Source organism: Salmo trutta, chromosome 13 (genome assembly GCF_901001165.1).
Source record: "Salmo trutta chromosome 13, fSalTru1.1, whole genome shotgun sequence".
NCBI classification, from domain to species: Eukaryota; Metazoa; Chordata; class Actinopteri; order Salmoniformes; family Salmonidae; genus Salmo; species Salmo trutta.
The window spans coordinates 15,655,752-15,672,921 of NC_042969.1; the positions used below are offsets into that span (position 1 = coordinate 15,655,752).

The window sequence follows — 17,170 nt, forward strand, 5'->3', positions numbered from 1 at the left end:
TTTTGTTGTTCAAATTAAAAGTCTTTTCGGGTTGATAAAAATAAAACATGATAATGCTGCTAATTGTATGTGCCCATATTGGTGATTAATGTGTCAAACTATATATTGATGTGTATATATTATTATTAACTCTTGAGATATAGTTTTTCTGGTCAGAACTCTTATTATGAAGTTTGCTTTGGATTTTGACCGGGAAGTTAAAGACGTCACTCCAGTAGTACGATGGTTACTAGTTACCACAGCCACAAAGTCATAAACCCGGCCCATACAATTTCTCTTCTTAAAATAAAAATAAAAATAAAACCTTAACCCTAACCACACTGCTAACCTTATGCCTAACCCTAAACTTAAATTAAGATTAAAAAAAAGCCTATTTTTGTTGTTATGGATTTTTGTCGTACCCTCTTCACAACTGTGTTGGTGTGTTTGGACCATGATAGGACCTTAGTGATAGGTCCAGAGGAACTTGAAGCTTATGACCGTCTCCACTACAGCCCCATCAATGTGAATGGGGGCGTGTTTGGCCCTCTGTTTCTTGTAGTTTCAGCTCCTTTATCTTGCTGACGTTGAAGGAGAGGTTGTTGTCCTGGCACCACACTGCCAGGTCTCTGACCTCCTCCCTGTAGGCTGTCTCATCATCATCGGTGATCAGGCCTACTACTATCATGTCAACAGCAAACTTAATGATGGTGTTGGAGTCATGTGCGGTCACACAGTCGTGGGTAAACAGGGAGTAGAGGAGGGGGCTAAGCACGCACCCCTGAGGAGCCCCTGTGTTGCGGGTCAGCGTGGCAGATGTGTTGTTGCTTAGCCTTACCACCTGAGAGCGGCCTGTCAAAAAGTTCAGTATCTGTTTGCAGAGGTAGGTGTTTAATCCCAGGGTATTTAGCTTAGTGATGATCTTGAAGGGCACTATGGTGTTGAAAGCTGAGCTGTAGTCAATGAACAGCATTCTCACGTAGGAGTTCCTTTTGTCCAGGAGGGAAAGGGCAGTGTGGCGTGCGATTGAGATTGCGTCATCTGTGGATCTGTTGGGGTGTAACCGATGTGAAATGGCTAGTTAGTTAGCGGTGGTGCGCGCTAATAGCGTTTCAATCAGGTAACGATGCTTTGTGGGTGTTAGTTGTTGATGTGTGCAGAGGGTCCCTGGTTTGAGCCCAGGTTGGGGCGAGGAGAGGGACAGAAGTTATACTGTTACAGGGGCTGTATTCGAATTAGAGCGGGTCTAGGCTAACGCAAAATGGTACGCAGCATCATCTTGATATGTGTGCAACAAAAGTTCAACATTCACCTTCTGCTACGATTTCTGTCAAACCATTCACACAGTTTGACTCATATGTTCCATAAATCCAACGTATGCAACACACAAAACGCACTACAACTGCCTCTGCAACCCAATGTTGAAAGGCAAACGCAGCGTACCATCGGAAATGAATGTACTTCTGTGTACCAACTCTGTCGGTGTGATCGTGGCGTTATACTGCACTGTGTGTGCTGCAGTTACACTGCACTGACTGCAATATTTTTCCGGAAGGGATATACTACCGTCCTGCTCCCATTCTGACCAGTAGGTGGCGGAATAGTCCATTGAATTAGGTCAAACGTAATCAAAGAAGAGTCTTCCGGTTTGCTGTGTTGTTTCTAGCTGTGTGTGCATCGACAAGGCTCTTTATTTTTCATTTCAAGTAGTCGCCATGCAGAACAAAAAGACCAAATCGACCTCCAAAATAAAAGGTACGTTTTGTTAACATGTGGAATAGGAGATCGTTCGTCTTCGGTGAAGCTAGCGTAACGTTAACGTTAATAGAAACTCAACCAGACAGCTAACTAGCCAGCTAGCTAACTAACCAGCTGGCTAGCTAGCTAGCTAGATAATCAAACCTACCAAATATGACTATTAATATGTTATTATGCACTGATTTGCAGTGGGGAAGGTCGGTTCGAAAAACAAAGATGATGCACCCCATGAGCTGGAGAGTCAATTTGTCCTGCGGCTGCCTACGGTAAGGAAACAGATGGAATAGAATGGGATGAGAGCATTTTTGGTTTTGTGTATTTTTTTAATAGCCATCTATCTCAAATTCAAAATGATGCTATTTTTTAACCATCTTAGCTACAGTCTACATGCTGAAACTTGTGAATATTGTATCAGAATGAATGTCACCATGATTGATTAATAATTGCCAACCATAATTGAACCTCAGACTCAAACACTCGTTTGCCTGTATTGTACCTTTCTGTGCACCCATATCTTGAAATAAAGGAAATTATACTTGATATGGCATAAACTGTTTCGGGATTGATGTATATCTTGACTGCATGATCTCTGTCAAAGGAATATGCCTCAACAGTGAGATGTATTGCCCAGTCTAGCAGCATGAACCTCAAAGACAGACTCACCATTGAACTGCACGGTAGGTATTGAGCCTTCATGTCTTGTTAGTTCAAGTGTACCTTGTTGTTTTCATGGAATGGTCCTAACTGTTCACTCACAATATTACCATCTGCCGCAAAGGAAGTTGGTCACACTCTGTAATGTAGAAAGTTAGGCTTTGTCATTTGCATAATTCAAATCAAGGATAAGGTAAATTGGCTTCATTAATCATGCTAAAGAAGCAACTTGAAATTAAAGTAGAGAGAACCTTGTTTAACCCTGGTGCTCATTTAACCTTTTTTGGTTCAGAAGCAGTTATACCAGCATCACATTACAGAATGGTCATTCCTTCCCAAGAAAGCACCTATTGCCAACATAAGGATGAAATCATAGAAGTAGGATAATTACAACGGACATTCAAGTAAACCTGTGATAGATGACCAGTAGTCAAATGTATTTTTCTATGTGTGAAATGACATCATATGATGTTCTGCAGCTGATGGTCGTCATGGCATCGTGAGAGTGGACCGTGTGCCTTTGGCGTGTAAACTGGTGGATCTGCCCTGCATCCTGGAGTCTCTGAAAACAGTGGACAAGAAGACCTTCTATAAGACTGCTGACGTCTGTCAGGTAGGACAGGAAGGATGCTCTCATACAAGCACCATATAGGAGTAGGATGGTGTATGAAGTCTCCAGGCCATTTGTCAACGGCTGCAGTGTCTGCTCTAAGGTTTAGAATGCCCTGTTTCTGTGTGACATTTCAGTCATTTAACAGACGCTCTTATCCAGAGCAACTTACAGGAGCGATTAGGGTTCAGTGCCTTGCTCAAAGGCAAGCCGAGAGATTTTTCACCTAGTCGGCTCGGGGATTAGAACCAGGGATTATTGATAATGACCTCACATAGTGTTGGTTTATATATTTCAAGCATTCTATAAGGTCGATTATTCATTGCTCTTTGACCCTGTTCTGTGTGGGGTAGATGCTGGTGTGCACGTTAGATGGAGACCTCTACCCTCCCTTGGAGGAACCCACCGGTACTGTAGACCCCAAGAAGAAGAAGGACAAAGACAAGGACAAGAAGTTTGTGTGGAACCATGGCAGTAAGTAGGCATATATCCTCTCTGTATTGAAATATGCTGAATCTAGCACTTTGCAGCCCACAGAGACTTAACTTCAAGCCTCAGCCAATCTGAAAGTTTCCTTTCTGATGGTTCTGTTAACTTTAAATCATGATGTTTTGGTCTCCAGTCACCTGTCCTCTAAAGAACACAAGGAAGAGAAGATTCAGGAAGACGGCAAAAAAGAAGGTACTGAAATCTTGTGTTTCCCTAGAGCGCTCTCTCTCCCCCTCATCTTGTTTTCCCTAGAGCGCTCTCTCTCCCCCTCATCTTGTGTTTTCCCTAGAGCGCTCTCTCTCCCCCTCATCTTGTGTTTTCCCTAGAGCGCTCTCTCTCCCCCTCATCTTGTGTTTTCCCTAGAGCCTCTCTCTCCCTCATCTTGTTTTCCCTCGCTCTCTCTCCCCCATCTTGTGTTTTCCCTAGAGCGCTCTCTCTCTCCTCCCTATCTCTTCTCCCCCTCATCTTGTGTTTTCCCTAGAGCGCTCTCTCTCCCCCTCATCTGTGTTTTCCCTAGAGCGCTCTCTCTCCCTCCTCATCTTGTGTTTTCCCTAGAGCGCTCTCTCTCCCCCTCATCTTGTGTTTTCCCTAGAGCGCTCTCTCTCCCCTCATCTTGTGTTTTCCCTAGAGCGCTCTCTCTCCCCCTCATCTTGTGTTTTCCCTAGAGCGCTCTCTCTCCCCCTCATCTTGTGTTTTCCCTAGAGCGCTCTCTCTCCCCCTCATCTTGTGTTTCCCCGCTCTCTCTCCCCCTCATCTTGTGTTTTCCTAGAGCGCTCTCTCTCCCCCTCATCTTGTGTTTTCCCTAGAGCGCTCTCTCCCCCCCTCATCTTGTGTTTTCCCTAGAGCGCTCTCTCTCCCCCTCATCTTGTGTTTTCCCTAGAGCGCTCTCTCTCCCCCTCATCTTGTGTTTTCCCTAGAGCGCTCTCTCTCCCCCTCTCTTGTGTTTTCCCTAGAGCGCTCTCTCTCCCCTCTCCCCTCATCTTGTGTTTTCCCTAGAGCGCTCTCTCTCCTCCCCCTCATCTTGTGTTTTCCCTATAGCGCTCTCTCTCCCCCTCATCATCTTGTGTTTTCCTAGAGCGCTCTCTCTCTCTCCCCCTCATCTTGTGTTTTCCCTAGAGCGCTCTCTCTCCCCCTCATCTTCTCCCCTCGCTCTCTCTCCCCTCATCTGTGTTTTTCCTAGAGCGCTCTCTCTCCCCCTCATCTTGTGTTTTCCCTAGAGCGCTCTCTCTCCCCCTCATCTTGTGTTTTCCCTAGAGCGCTCTCTCTCTCCCCCTCATCTTGTGTTTTCCCTAGAGCGCTCTCTCTCCCCCTCATCTTGTGTTTTCCCCTAGAGCGCTCTCTTTCCCCCTCATCTTGTGTTTCCCTAGAGCGCTCTCTCTCTCCCCTCATCTTGTGTTTTCCCTAGAGCGCTCTCTCTCCCCCTCATCTTGTGTTTTCCCTAGAGCGCTCTCTCTCCCCCTCATCTTGTGTTTTCCCTAGAGCGCTCTCTCTCCCTCATCTTGTGTTTTCCCTAGAGCGCTCTCTCTCCCCCCCCCCTCATCTTGTGTTTCCCTAGAGCGCTCTCTCTCCCCCTATCTTGTGTTTTCCCTAGAGCGCTCTCTCTCCCCCTCATCTTGTGTTTTCCCTAGAGCGCTCTCTCTCCCCCTCATCTTGTGTTTTCCCTAGAGCGCTCTCTCTCCCCCTCATCTTGTGTTTTCCCTAGAGCGCTCTCTCTCCCCCTCATCTTGTGTTTTCCCTAGAGCGCTCTCTCTCCCCCTCATCTTGTGTTTTCCCTAGAGCGCTCTCTCTCCCCCCTCATCTTGTGTTTTCCCTAGAGCGCTCTCTCTCCCCCTCATCTTGTGAATATTTTCTTCAGATGATGTCGGGATCTCGTCCCAGGCCCTTAATTCAAACAACACATTTACATTTCATAAAAGAGGAACTGCAGCGGAAGTAAAAACTAAGATTTACATAAAAATAAAGGCCTTCCATCTTCATTTGCCCCAAAGGTTTGCAAGAGAGCAATCTAACTCTCTGCTTTGATCCAAGTGACAGAGAGCGAGTGAGAGGAAAGATTCCTACTTTGTCTTTGAATAAATCTTCTTTAAGGTGCAACACCATATCGGTTTGGCTCGCTGTTCTTAATCGTTAATGTGTTTGCTGGCACATGGCCAGCCATTCGCTAGGAATGGTGTGTGTGCGTGCGTGTGTGTGCGTGCGTGTGCATGCAGTAGTCTGGAGGCATGAAGTAAGTCTAACCTGATTTCCTCTGCAGTACATCGAGTCTCCCGACGTGGAGAAGGAGGTGAAGAGATTACTGAGCACAGACGCAGAGGCCGTTAGTGTCCGTATCCTTTTAGCTCACTCACTGGGGCAAACGCGCGCACACACACACACACACACACACACACACACTGTCTCTAACGCTGCACCAAACCGTCACAAGGTATTGCGGTACCCTTTTATACACACACTGTAAATGAAGCACAACACATCCAATAGCTGTTGACCAGCGGGGGCCTACTCTGCTCTGCTGGGCCTCACCTGAACTGACTCCTGCTAACGTGTTAATGTGAGACCTGCACACCAACACCTTCGTCAATAAGCACCGTGATGAAATGATAAAGCAGGAGGAACTATTCCCCAGGTCGTTGCTGTAAATGAGATTGTGTTCTCGGTCAACTTACCTGGTGGGGGGGGGGAACGAACACAGAACATGGGGGGGGGACGAACACAGAACATGGGACAGCATCAACATCGGAGTGCACCTCCCTTAGTGTTGATTTCAGTAGACGGTGGTACATGTTAATATGTCCTTGTAGGCCCACAGTGAAGCCAGTTTTGAGTGGCTGGAACGTGACATAACTTAATGAAAGCAGTGAGGTAGTGTTTGGTGTACAACGTTTCCCTAACTTGGCGTTCAGGCTGGGAGGTGATAGCTGAGGATGAGACCAAGGAGGCAGACAACCACGGCTCTCTGGCCAACCTGGACTCATCACCTGGGACATCGGGACACAAGATGGGGCATGGCTCCTCAGGTAAGCACCATGGAAGTGGGCAAAATGTAGTAATACTATAATATGATCATTTAGCAGATGCGTCGGTTCCATGCAGAGTGACTCTCAGTTAACTTAATACATGTATTATGTTTGGAATGAGAGTCATAATTGATATTACAGGCTCCTACTACCTTAGAGCCATCACACCCACACAGAGTTAGAACATACAGTATGCCACATAGCCTTTCACTGTTCCAGCGCAGTACAGTAATACAGTAGGCCTTAGTGCAGGGTTTCCCTAACTTTTGGCCCACAACCCTATTTTGGTATCAACATTTTTTCGCGACCCCCCCCCCCACCATGTAAAAAAGTGATGTCATCAACGACCAATGTTAACTTTTTTAATTGGGGCTATGACAGTATTACAAATCAGTCTGACAGTACTTTTGACAGTATTTCAGTCTGAAGGAAGTATGGTTTGAAGTGACTGAAATGCAACAGAAAGGTATTGGGATGTTCAGATCATCAGACAATCATTTTGTTTGATCTTAATGATGTTCTTTTCCCCCCAGTCTTATTTAGTGCCTGGTCTTGTCCACTCTGTTCTAATGAGGCTTGTTGGGTATTGTAAAGAGAAACAGAAGACACATACGTGTTCCTGAGAGTCTAATCTTTCAGTGATGGGGTCATAATATGTAGTTTAAACCAATCAAAAGATAGAGCCGTATTTGTATTAAGGAAACAGAAACCTCTCTGTTTATTACAGTCACATCTAGCAGCTACCAGAGGTTACTGACATAACCCCGGTTCTATGAACCTAAGAAGAATATTGTTATTATTATTTATTTTTTCGGTTTCTCTCGCGACCCCTAGTTTGGGATACACTGCTATAGCTTGTTCTCCATCTTTTTAACTAGTGAGCCAACATGTTTTCAGCACTTATTTCCCTGACTGATTAAAACTTGTTTACTCGCGCTCTCGTCTCTGCAACAGACATACAGTTCCTTCAGAAAGTATTCACACCCTTGACTTTTTCCATTTTTTTTGTCACAGCCTGTATTTAAAATGGATTCAATTTAGATTTTTGTGTCACTGGCCTACACACAATACCCCATAATGTCAAAGTGGAATATTTAAAAAAAAAAATGTTTTAACGAATTAATAAAAAAGGAAAAGCTGAAATGTCTTGAGTCAATAATATTTTGTAGCTTAAAGCGGCAATCAGCAGTTGAATCACTGTGTACATATCATTCATTTATAGGTCTAAAAAGAATGTACAGTAGCTACTGCATATTGCCCCTTTAAAGCGTTCAAAAGATAGAGCCATATTTGTATTAAGGAAACAGAAACCTCTCTGTTTATTACAGTCACATCTAGCAGCTACCAGAGGTTACTGACGTTTTCCCGGTTTTATGAACCAAGTGCAAATTTATTTATTTTTTCCGCGGTCCCATTTTCAAATTAGGTGACCGCACATGGGGTCCGGACCCCTAGTTTGGGAAAAGCTGCCTTGGTGTTTTTAAAACTGTCCTAAAGGGAGGACTGTGTTTTGTTGGTGAGGAGTGGTCGCAGTAAGAAGACTGAATTATTATTATTATTATTTTATTTGACAAAATGTGAAAATCAATGTTTTCTTCCAGCCCAACGTGACGAGCTGAGGGAGATCTTCAACGACATCAGCAGCAGCAGCGATGATGAGGAGGACGAGGGGGACCTTCGTCATGAGGACGAGGACCTGAACATCATGGACATGGAGGAAGACCTGGTTAGACAGCTCCAAGACAAACTCAACGAGTCATCAGACGGTGCCCGGGACGAGGCAGACAGGAACAACCAGATAGGTGAGGCCGGAGGGAGAAGAGGGGTGGGGGGAAAGAGAAAGAAGGGCAACGGAGAGTGGGCATCGCCGGGGCGATTGGAGGGGGTTGAAGATTGCAGTCATAGATATTAAGAGATTGGCATACCGTCCCCATGTTGGCGCAACATGTTCCTTGGCAATTACATTGTTATTTCTATTCTAAGTGGAGTGTGATTGTTTTGTAATTGGTGTAAACATGGCGCCTGTCTACAGTATTGGAATAGCAGCCAATGTGGGGAGAGGAGGAGTGGGGGGGTGGTATGTGGCTGTAATAGCAGAACAGAAGCATAGAGTACGGACAGACAGTAAGAGGACCTCAAATCACATGAACCACTCTCAATGTCCCCATGTCGAAACGGACGACGGCAATACCCCACCCTACACTAGTGAGCTTGAGTTGGAATGAAGCTGAGTTTTCTAGGTCAGGGAGACATCTCCCCCCTATCCCTTCATCTCCAGTTATATCCCCATTCAGAAGACGGACAGGTACTCGCGCTCTCCTCCTGGGGCTGGTTCAGCCACTGTGCTTTCTGTGACAGCTCACTGGCTTACATGGAGCCGTCTGTCACACAGCCAACACTGCACCCCCGTCCTGCAGCTCTCCCGACAGACTGTTGTAGGGCTGCCTCTTTCAAAGTCTGGCTGCGGCCGTCTACACGTAGTGCTTGTAATGAGGACCATGGCATCTGAAAAAAGGTTTTCAATCAATACTGACTGTGTGGGGTGATGTTAGCTAAGACGGTGGCTCATTGTGTATTAGATTTTGATTGAACTGAATGGAAGCCACATGACCGCTGTTCCTTAGTAATATGAGCCCCTGTGGACCAGAGAATTAGAGCAGTCCGTTCTATTCCTTCTATTTCTATGGAGCAGACACCTAACATTCACCTCAGTCACGTAGCCTGGTCTTATATTTACTTTAAATTGGCCTATTGCACACTTTAAAACCCAAAGTAATCTGTCAAGCTGAATCCGCGTCCTATCACATCAGTTGTGTAGATCCGTCTATATGCCTCAATCCCCAAATGAATGGAAAAGATAAGCACCGACTAAAATCAGGAAATTGATACCTGGGTTCTGTATTTACATTTTTCTTATTTAACTTGGCAAGTCAGTAAGAACAAATTCTTATTTACAATGACGACCTACCCCGGCCACACCCTCCCCTAATCCGGAAGACGATGGGCCAATTGTGCGCCGCCCTATGGGACTCCCGATCACGGGCGGTTGTGATACAGCCTGGGATCGAATCAGGGTCTGTAGTGACGCCTCTAGCACTGATAACACTGAGATGCAGTGACGCCTCTAGCACTGATAACACTGAGATGTAGTGACGCCTCTAGCACTGATAACACTGAGATGTAGTGACGCCTCTAGCACTGATAACACTGAGATGCAGTGACGCCTCTAGCACTGATAACACTGAGATGCAGTGACGCCTCTAGCACTGATAACACTGAGATGTAGTGACGCCTCTAGCACTGATAACACTGAGATGCAGTGACGCCTCTAGCACTGATAACACTGAGATGCAGTGACGCCTCTAGCACTGATAACACTGAGATGCAGTGACGCCTTTAGCACTGATAACACTGAGATGCAGTGACGCCTCTAGCACTGATAACACTGAGATGCAGTGACGCCTCTAGCACTGATAACACTGAGATGCAGTGACGCCTCTAGCACTGATAACACTGAGATGCAGTGACGCCTCTAGCACTGATAACACTGAGATGCAGTGACGCCTCTAGCACTGATAACACTGAGATGCAGTGACGCCTCTAGCACTGATAACACTGAGATGCAGTGACGCCTCTAGCACTGATAACACTGAGATGCAGTGACGCCTCTAGCACTGATAACACTGAGATGCAGTGACGCCTCTAGCACTGATAACACTGAGATGCAGTGACGCCTCTAGCACTGATAACACTGAGATGCAGTGACGCCTCTAGCACTGATAACACTGAGATGCAGTGACGCCTCTAGCACTGATAACACTGAGATGCAGTGACGCCTCTAGCACTGATAACACTGAGATGCAGTGACGCCTCTAGCACTGATAACACTGAGATGCAGTGACGCCTCTAGCACTGATAACTGAGATGCAGTGACGCCTCTAGCACTGATAACACTGAGATGCAGTGACGCCTCTAGCACTGATAACACTGAGATGTAGTGACGCCTCTAGCACTGATAACACTGAGATGTAGTGACGCCTCTAGCACTGATAACACTGAGATGTAGTGACGCCTCTAGCACTGATAACACTGAGATGCAGTGACGCCTCATGCAGTGACGCCTCTAGCACTGATAACACTGAGATGTAGTGACGCCTCTAGCACTGATAACACTGAGATGCAGTGACGCCTCTAGCACTGATAACACTGAGATGTAGTGACGCCTCTAGCACTGATAACACTAAGATGCAGTGACGCCTCTAGCACTGATAACACTGAGATGTAGTGACGCCTCTAGCACTGATAACACTGAGATGCAGTGACGCCTCTAGCACTGATAACACTGAGATGCAGTGACGCCTCTAGCACTGATAACACTGAGATGCAGTGCCTTAGACCACTGTGCCATCTCAATAGTCTCACAACGTTGCGTCTTCTCATCTTTTTTTATACCCTGAACAAAAATCTAAATGCAACATGTAAAGTGTTGGTCCCATGTTTCATGAGCTGAAATAAAATATCCCAGAAATGTTCCACACGCACAAAAAGCTTATTTCAAAAAAATGATCCGTTAGTGAGTATTTCTCTTTTGCCAAGATAATCCATCCAACTGACAAGTGTGGTATATCAAGAAGCTGATTAAACAGCATGATCATTACACAGGTGCACCTTGTGCTGGGGACAATAAAAGGCCACTCTGAAATGTGCCGTTTTGTCACACAACACAATGCCACAGATGTGTCTGGTGTCGTGTGGACGAACGGTTTGCTGATGTCAGCGTTGTGAACAGAGTGACCCGTGGAGGTGGGGTTATGGTATGGGCAGGCGTAAGCTACGGACAACAAACACAATTGCATTTTATTGACGGCAATTTGAATGCACAGAGATACCGTGACGAGATCATGAGGCCCAAGGTATCTGTAACCATAATAGATGCATATCTGTATTCCCAGTCATGTGAAATCCATAGATTAGGGCCTAATGAATTTATTTCAGTTGACTGATTTCCTCATGAGCTGTAACTCAGGAAAATCTTTGACATTTTTGCATGTTGCATTCATATTTTTGTTCAGTAAATATATTTTTTTTACAAAACATCCACGTACAGAGGCTCACCAACATCCACTATATCATCCCTGCCCAGACCCACAGCCCAGTCTCCAGCGCCCGTATCACTCTCCACCACATGGCCTCAAACTGCACCATTTTGTTCCTCTCTGTCACCCACGCACTTAACATTTAGATAATAAAGCATTTGGACCTTTCCATTGTGCGATGGAGGATTGGTTGATTTCCAGTTAAGTACCGGTATATGTTTTTTTTCAAGATGATATATGAGAAAAGTATCGTCTAACCCAGCAGGTTTCTCACTACACCCCCATATGCCATGTCTTGAAATATGCAGACAGACGGATTAAAAGTTAATGTACATTGTAATACTACTGACAGCCAACGTTCTAACTCCGCCCATAACTTTTGGATTTTATAGTATTCCCAGAAGGCGTGCATAATTTAGTCATTGTTCGTTTTACACTTAAGTCATGCCTCTGCCTTTGTGCTGTAGAATTGGTGAATTCTGTCTCTTGTATAATCAATTCTATACATTAGTTTATACTGGATTAAGCGTAGATTTTCATTACCTGGTATTTCATTAGTTCCAACATTCCCTCCATCCTGTGCAAATATCAGTTCATTTTAAGTCTTGGTTCCAATAGTTTATATTTATTTATATTTTTGTATATCTTAACTATCATATGAATATCCTTTTTTTACTCAGATAGGGTTTCTTCAAAATTACTCTGATGTCCAAAAGATTTCAAATTGACATTTCTTGATATGAAACTTTTAAGTTGCATGTGTTTGAAAATATTTACACTACCGTTCAAAAGTTTGGGGTCACTTAGAAATGTCCTTGTTTTTGAAAGAAAATCACTTTTTTTTTTTGTCCATTAAAATAACATCAAATTGATCAGAAATACAGTGTAGACATTGTTAATGTTGTAAATTACTATTGTAGCTGGAAACAGCTGACAAGTCTTCAACTGGCAGCTTCATTAAATAGTACCCACAAAACACCAGCCTCAACGTCAACAGTGAAGAGGCGACTCCGGGATTGCTTCTTTAAACAACAGTTTTCAGCTGTGCTAACATAATTGCAAAAGGGTTTTCTAATGATCAATTAGCCTTTTAAAATGATATACTTGTATTTGCTAACACAACGTGCCATTGGAACACAGGAGTGATGGTTGCTGATAATAGGCCTCTGTATGCCTATGTAGATATCCCATAAAAAATCTGCCGTTTCCAGCTACAATAGTCATTTACAACATTAACAATGTCTACACTGTATTTCTGATCAATTTGATGTTATTTGAATTGGCAGAAAATGTGCTTTTCTTTCAAAAACAAGGACATTTCTAAGTGACCCCAAACTTTTGAACGGTACTGTACATTGGTCACTCCAAAATTGCTTTTTTAATTCTGTAATGGAAATGAATGTATTTCCTATGACCAAGTCATTTACAGTTTCTATGCCTTTTAGTTTTCCATGTGGACCATTTTATCTGTGAATTCTGAAAAGCTATCTAAGTATTGTTTCGTGGGGTTGTGTTTTAGGGAGTGTTATTGGTTCTTGTGGAATACGTAACATTTTCTTCCATGTTGTTGTAGTGTTCATAACTATGAAGTTGTTAATGTGCTTAGCTTTAACCTTAGAAAATAGACACGTCAAAATGTTCTTGGGATGAGCATGCTCATCTTCAATATGTACCCATGTTCCTCTTTAGTGCGTTTTAACCATGTCGCAAGTAAAAGCCCTGGGTGGCCGCTTCTCAATCTCTTTTTCATCCTTCACACTCAAATTAAGGAGCTGGAAGAAGGAAGCTGGTCCTCTGTGTTCTGATCAGTGCAGGTCAAAGAGAGGAAGCTCTGGTTGTTTTTTTTCTCAATTGGGCCTGTAACAAATGGCTGGTCTTGGTGCTGCTGTGTGTGGAAGAGTCAGCTGGTTGAATCTCCATACAGGTAGCCTCCTTTCCCTGCTTCCTACGTATCTTAAATTGATGCATGTCTCGTGGTAGGCGTCCAGCGTATTGTTTTCACTCTAATGTAGGTTAAAGCAATAGCTATCTTTGTGTTTTTTTTTCTTCTTCATTAGTCCACTATTGATACGGTCCCGACATGTTTTGCGTGTCAGCAATCAAGTTCAAGATATAGGACTTTCAAAATGCAAATTGTAACTTTGACATTTTGGGACGAATGAAGAAAATTTAGTGGTGGTTATTCCTTTCAAACGTGGAGACAAGCAGAGAAATACACTTGATACTATGGAGATATTAAGTAGACTATGTGTTTTGGTGACGAAGATGGGAATGGTTCCTCTGTCTGTTCCTGTAGTGATGGAGTACCAGATGCAGATAGACGGTGTGAAGGCCAAGCTGAAGGAGACGCGCGCCCGCAAGAAACAACAGGAGGACCTCATCATGAAGGTGGAGAACCAGGCCCTGAAGGTGACGTTACGTTTGATTCATTCAGCAGACTGAGACGACCACAAAGGCCGAGTCATAAATAAGGCCTTCAAAAACAAGTCTTAGTAGCAGGCTCATAGTCACACTTTCACTCACACACACACTCTCTCACTCACTCACACACACCGAGGCAACCTTGGAGGAAGAAGTCTTTATGCGGAATATAACCCCTCTAAGCGACTGAGTGTAAAACTTCCCAAACTCAGACCGCATAAAGAAGGCATAAATATTACATTTCCAACATCAGCCCTTTGGGGGAGTGGGGGGGGCATTAAAAAATCATTGTTCCGCCAACTGCTCTTCGGGGACAGATTTACACCGTGTGAGACACGGGCGGGGACAGATTTATTTTTTTACCATGTCGTTTCAGCTCTGTGCTCGGCTGGCCGGGCCTGGCTGTGATCTATCTTTCACCGTTATTATCACAGCCACAGGAAAAGGTCACGGTTGTCTGACTGGCATTCCAAATGGCCGTTCTGTCAGATGGAAGATACGCTCGCCAGGAAACGGCGGCACGCTGAAATTTTCAAACATCAAAACAAGCTAAGGGAACTGTCTAATGACTGAACTCTCCCCCCCCCCCTTCTTCTTTCTGCAGAACCGCTTTCAGGCTCTGCTTAATGAAATTATCCATCAGGAGGAGAGAGAGATGGAGCAGGTAATGTTGTCTGAGGAAGACGGGAAAGGACATTTTAAAACTGCATCAGTTTATGAGCTCATGTTGGTTATGAGTTATAAATGTGATGAATTATTGTCTTTGGTATCAAGCAGCATTTGCAGTAAAGGTGCAACTACACTGCTTGAATAAGAGACAAAAACTAACCAAAACATGTTTGTTTGTAAGAACTGCTATTGTTTTCCTCTAGTGACTGAACATCCCTACACATCCAACCTATAGAAGGATAATGGTGGTTTTTATAGCTAACGTCCAAGCCAATTGGTTTACTCAATCTTAATTTGAATTGTCAAGAACTCCCAACACCAATCTGAGTATCTGTATCAACTTGTGTCTGTCTTCACATCAGCTTGGTTTGCTGTTTGTATTGACAAATGAATAATGTTGCAAGATGTGTTAATCATCCACTTAGCCTACCAATTACACCCAGGCGTTCGGCATCAACCAATCTCTGCTCCGTTTCTCTGTTCCAACAGCTGGCCTCGCTTCAGGAGCAGCTGGACTCGCTGATCGAAAAGTGACCCAAGTGACCACCAGGGGGCAGCCAAGTGTCAAATAGGCGCAGTGAGAACCACCGGGAAGAGCGAAGAAGCATCTGCCACCTCTGCCAGCCCTCCTCAGTGACATGCTGTGTCATTCCATTATACATTTTCCCTTTAGCCTCCAGACATCATGACATAATTTGTTGAAGGATTCTTTTTTTTTCTGCTTTTGTATTGTTCCTATTTTAATTCTGGGATGTTGTCGTGTTAGTAGGATTACAGAATGAGGGTTGTCTGTCTGCTCCTCTGTATGAATAAACACTTTGTTTTACCATTCGATCGTGTGTTTGTGTTTGACATTTTCTAGTGACACCGTCTTACTTCATCTGAGTCTGACCATACCTATTACATACTAAGTCATCAACCCTGTTGACTGAACCGTGGTCTCCTATATCCTCTCTGATTACCCTCCTACCTTCTAGAAAGATTTTCTTCCACAGTGATCTCTCTCTACCTCGCCCTCACATGTTCCTCTGGTCACCCGCCTCTTTGCCTTCTTACAGGGATTATTCTGAGGATGGGGGGGGGGGGGATTAGCACACTCAGATTAAAATGACCATCTCCAAAACTCTGGTAATCCAGCCATCTGTCAGAGAGCAGGAGGGATGCCCCGGGCTGCAGCAGGACACCAACACAAACAATCCCGCCTCACTAGGCTAATTAGGGAGAGCAGGAGAGTGAGAGGAGAAAGACACACACTGGGAAGTGGCACACGCTCCACTGCCTTTCTCCCAGAGCCTGCAGTGTAGCCCCATGGTATGAAATACACCTTTATACCTTCTGACAGTTTACAGAAAAGGAGGTTTGGTCCCGAAATGGAGTAGACGTACCAACTGAACAGCCAAGAATAACGTTCTGACTGGAGGGACTGGCCCAATGCCACGCTTAACGCCAGGGACCAAGGTAACACCCTGCATTCGTGATGGCATCGATTCCTTATAGGGCAATACTTTGGACCAGGGCCAGCATATAGCGCTCGGGTCAACAGCAGCGTCCTATATACTGTACGGAATCGGTTGCCATTTCAGAAAACGCTGAACTCTAGATATGACTAGGGATTAATGTGTGGAGGAAATGATGTATAATTAGCATTGTGTAGTAATTAATACTTCATAGACCGATGCATATTTTTAGAGAGCATTGTATCTCTCTGCCCACCTCAATTAGACTCTGTTGAATAATTCATGCAAGGAATTAAATTATTCTGTATCTGAGCGTAACACACCACAAACATTTGGTCAACGCAATTGCTACACAGCGTATTGGCATCTGTGGGGTTTGAACAGTCGCGGAGCAGTGTGTTGGTGCACAGGCTTTGTGGTACTGATCTATGGCTGATGACGTCCCCTAACCACACACAGACACCTCACCACATCCAGCCATATGGCCCCGGGCCTGAAGTCCAAGGATGACAAAGATTTTCCGGGACAATGCCAACATGAATATCTGGCCCGTTCCCCAATTGTGTTCTGTGCTGCTCCCATTCTGTCGAGGAGCCTCCCACTCGGTGCCACACAGTTCAAACCAACACAGCATACAAATGACTCACATTAAAGAGAGCAAAAGAGGTTGGGGCCATAGCACTCCAAATACATACAGACAGAATTGAGCTGAGGGTCAGCCAGAGTCCATAAACACACCCCAAATGACACTGTGTGTGTATGTGTGTGTGTTGACTGTGGAACGTTCTGGAACATATGACAACAGCCTCCTCTGCTCTGCTCTGCTCTGCTCTGCTCTGCCACCTAATCCCCACTCTCTATTCCCCCCTCCCCCAACCCCCCAGACGCTGTTGGACAACTTTGAGCACAGGGTGATTGACGGCAGTCATAAAAGCAAAGTGCCGGCACTAGATTTTTGTGGGGAAGATGTTCAAGATGAGACTGCACTTGTGAAGGTGGTAAATGACCTTTTAATGACGT

General features: G+C 44.7%; 1 protein-coding gene across 1 annotated transcript; it reads left to right on the top strand.

The window, feature by feature from the left end:
* Nucleotides 1-1,591: 1,591 nt before the first annotated feature.
* Nucleotides 1,592-15,525, top strand: LOC115205300 (TAF7 RNA polymerase II, TATA box binding protein (TBP)-associated factor). The gene is made up of 12 exons (XM_029771115.1): nt 1,592-1,734; nt 1,927-2,003; nt 2,336-2,414; nt 2,871-3,004; nt 3,355-3,475; nt 3,624-3,682; nt 5,745-5,817; nt 6,394-6,507; nt 8,109-8,309; nt 13,900-14,012; nt 14,629-14,688; nt 15,183-15,525. The coding sequence occupies exons 1-12, from the start codon at nt 1,695-1,697 to the stop codon at nt 15,225-15,227; spliced, it is 1,116 nt and encodes a 371-aa protein (XP_029626975.1). The 5' UTR covers nt 1,592-1,694; the 3' UTR covers nt 15,228-15,525.
* Nucleotides 15,526-17,170: the final 1,645 nt, after the last annotated feature.